At 29.0% G+C, this 3,881-nt stretch overlaps 1 protein-coding gene across 1 annotated transcript in view; it reads left to right on the top strand.

Moving 5' to 3' along the window:
• LOC108734298 (kelch repeat and BTB domain-containing protein 2) overlaps positions 1-3,181 on the top strand; it is a gene marked incomplete at its 3' end in the record, with an annotated part of 14,181 nt that extends 11,000 nt beyond the window's left edge. The window contains 6 exon segments of the mRNA XM_025973138.1: positions 1,396-1,572; positions 1,625-2,372; positions 2,519-2,590; positions 2,680-2,875; positions 2,932-3,053; positions 3,115-3,181. Coding sequence (XP_025828923.1) covers positions 1,414-1,572; positions 1,625-2,372; positions 2,519-2,590; positions 2,680-2,875; positions 2,932-3,053; positions 3,115-3,181 — 1,364 coding nt within the window.
• Positions 3,182-3,881: the final 700 nt, after the last annotated feature.

Raw genomic sequence — 3,881 nt, 5'->3', positions numbered from 1 at the left:
TTTTCTTATTGTGTTGTAGTCATGTTTTGATTTAGAACGTACTTTATAATAAGCAAAAGCCATGAATATAATATGCATAAAAACAAAATTGTACAAATCGCGATTTTATTTTATATTTCATATCGTGATTTGTTGTAGCCTTTTAGGTATATTATTGAAAATAAATCCTTATTATATGTTATTTACTCTTATTTGCGGATTGTAAGAACTTTCCGATGTGGGAATTGTACATTCATACATGTTATACTGTCTCAGCTGGCAAATGAGTTTATTTATGTTTACGTTTTTAAATAAACTATTTCCAGGTTGCCCTTGTTTTATTTAAGGAAAGCAATAAACACCAAAATAATTAAAAAAATATACTTATTTAATGCAATGCGAAAATATGCAAATAAACATAAAATTTATATAAAACATTCTTTTTTTCTTATTAATACCGAGATTGTTGACCTGTGGGTACTTAAAAATGAATCAAATAAGAAAAATATTCAAAACTGAAACGACTAATGATTATAAAATAAGTACAGTTTATAAGAGAAATTAACAAGAAAATAAAAACGAACTTAATCAATATTATTTTACGTTCTAAAGAATACTAAAAATCACAACTATCGTTATCAAATGACTTTGAAACAAGTTGCCGTACAAACGGAGCCTGTTGTAAGTCTTTATGTGTTTGATTTAATCTATAAAGAATAGGACAGTCTAGGGAGATACATTCGTTACCATCGTACCTTTTACAGCATGACTGGCAAATCTAAAATTCAATTTTTGAAAAACTACATAGCACTAATCACTAACAGTACATAAGATCACCACACATTTTCGTTTGAAATTTTTGGAAACATTAATCACCTTCAACAGTAGCTACTATATTGATCAATTCTTTACTTGTTACTCAACGAATATTATTATTAAAAAATGATTGTTAATAAATATAAAATTTATAAAACGAATCTTACCAGTAATGTTTCTTGGTAATTCTTTTCCCAATTTCTCAATTTCTCTTGCAAAACAACCATAGTCTCAGTCGGATAACTCAAGCACTTGTCACACAGTCCATTCTGAGCATGCGCACCACAACTAACACAAGTGGTGGTAAAAAAATACTGTGAGATTGTGCTCTTCTTAGGAACCTGCTTGAAAAAAGTAGGAAGATACAGAACCTGCTTTCGTGGCATTTCCTTAAACCTAAAAGTTCAAAAAATTGTTCAAATATTTTAATTATCTAATAATATTTCCTTTTTACCAAATATTAACATCTGCTCCAATTAAATTTAAACACCTATTTAAAGGAGGGATAATGGCGTGGGTAATGTAATATAAAGCGTTTATACGTAAGTTGGAATCGGCTAAAAGCTCACGTGGGCAGCGGACAAGTTTTNATATGAATAAATAAAGAATTCTATAAAAATGGGCGATTCAAAAAGTACTTCAGAAGAAATTGTTCTTATTGCAGAAAATGTCTCATTTGTGTGTAATAAAAAAGAACTTGCCAAACACAGTGATTACTTTAAAGTTATGTTTGAAGGAAATTTTGTTGAAAAGAACCAACGACTAATTACACTTCAGGTAAATTATAGACGAATCTAACTAGATCCTTTTGTTAACTAAACCTTTGCAGGAAGTGGACTCAAGGTCTCTTAAAATCATTCTTACGCTGTTATGGGATAGCAGTTTTGTTATAAATGAAGAAGACATTTTATTAGTACTTGAAGCAGCATGCATGTTACAATTTCCAAACATAAAAGAAATATGTGTCACTCGTATTAGAGAAATTTTAGCCCCCTCTAACTGCATTAAAGTTTGGTTTGGAACTGAAAAACTTGATATAGAAGATTTACATTTAAAAGCAAAATACTTATCATTAGTTGAATTTAATGAAATAAAAGACATGGATTGTCTTATAGAATTGCATTTAAAGCAGTTACATTTATATTTGTCTGATGTAAATTTGCAGTGCAGATGTGAATTTGATGTGTTTTTTGTATGTATGAAATGGTGGTATGAAAACTGTTTACACAGTGAAAAATTACTATATGAAAACAAAACAAAAAACCTCTTGTACCTAGTATCTTCACTGAACTACAGAGCGTTATCAGACAGTGACCTAAGGGAAATGCTATCATACCCTGACATTTCTGAGAATCAGGATGTAAAGGACTTATTTATGTATTTTATAGCATTAAAAAATCAAGAAGAACGATATTTACTGAGTGAATTAAGAAATATTGTTGCACATCTGCTAAACAGTGTTGACAGATTTCAACAAAAAGTTCCCTGTTTTCTTGCACAAAATGCTAGTGATGACTTACCAAATAAGAAACTGAAAGTAATGTCCCCAGATAAAGAATTAGCTGTGATATATCATGGTAAGTATGCTTTGCTATTTTAAATTCAGTAAATGGATATAGACGGGTATGTTACAGCTATAGGCAGTACATATTTACCTGTCTATAGCCTTTAATGTACACGACAAAATTTAAAAACTAATCTGACTATAGTTTTGTCTGTTCAGATCAGTTCAAACGTAAACGATATTATAAAATCCTTAATAAAGAATCAACATCTCATGTAATTGTATACTTCGGTAAGTAGTTTTAAATAAAGCACGAAAAAACAGATTTTAAATTTTATGTAATTGACATTTTCTGAAAATAATTTGTGTATTCTTTGTAGATATTAATTCCAATAAGTTTAAAAAGCTCCTAGATGTAGATAAAGGTAAATGCGATAAATTGGATGGTTTTAAAATGTTGTCTTATAAAGAGTTTATTTTTCTATTTGGGGGCGAGTATAAAATCGGTAGAGGAGATTGGAACCGTAGCTTTTGGGTCTACGATAACGTAAAAGAAAAATGGCAACATAAATCAGTGTAAAATTTAGCACTGGTAGTAGTACAAAATAACTTTAAGAGACATATTTTTGCAGGATCCCTCAAGTAAGAAGACATTTCGAATCGTGTCTAGTAGGTGAATTTTTATACATTATAGGAGGGGCTGGAAATTACAGAATTATACAGGAAAACATGCTCTGGTATAATTATAAAACTGGTTGGTTAGACTTTTTATAATAACACAAAATAAAATAATAAATTACAAATTAAATTTTAAGATTTATGGAGCAAGGTGATAATGCTTCCCTGTCCAGGAAGACAAATTAAATGTTGTGCTTTTAAAAATAAACTGTTCTTGTTAAATGTGAATAATAAATGTGGTTACTTTTTTAACAATGACACATCGCAGTGGATACAAATAAATATAAATGGAGAAGAATCAATTCCATCTTTTTTTGATATATTTACGATATTCTCCCATAAAGACAGCTTATACTTTAAAGGTAAATATAAATATTTACCAAAACTTGAACTATAAAAACTTCATCAGAACAGCTTTAAAGCTTTTACTAATATCTAAACAAATAAATATATTTCGAGGGTTTTTAGGTTTAAATTTAATCGAAACGAAGCTAAAGGGTTTCTCATTAAACGTGGTTAATTCAAAAGTAATTACGACACAAAGCTATGACTCTATGGAATCAGTTTTGTGTAATGATATTGTGTATTCACTTTATCGAAGAAAACCTGACGATGGATGTTGCCGAATTTCGTTAGAAAAATTACACTTGGATACCTTTAATATTGATTACATCTTTAAGGATGTAGAGGAGGATTCGATAATAAAATCGGACAAGGGAAATTTTAGAATGCTACCATGTACGTTTTTATTTTCCTTTCAACATTGGAAATTAGTTAAAGGAAATAATTTTAACAACAATTTTGCTGCAGAGTTGTTCAACGAATAGAATTATTGATGTAAATTTTTATAAAAACAGAAAATATATTTTTACAAGCAAATATTTTTTCTATGATATCTTTTAAT

This window comes from Agrilus planipennis, unplaced genomic scaffold (genome assembly GCF_000699045.2).
Source record: "Agrilus planipennis isolate EAB-ADULT unplaced genomic scaffold, Apla_2.0 scaffold83, whole genome shotgun sequence".
NCBI classification, from domain to species: domain Eukaryota; kingdom Metazoa; phylum Arthropoda; class Insecta; order Coleoptera; family Buprestidae; genus Agrilus; species Agrilus planipennis.
Note: the sequence above shows the minus strand (reverse complement) of the source record. Positions and strands in the feature narration are given on the sequence as shown.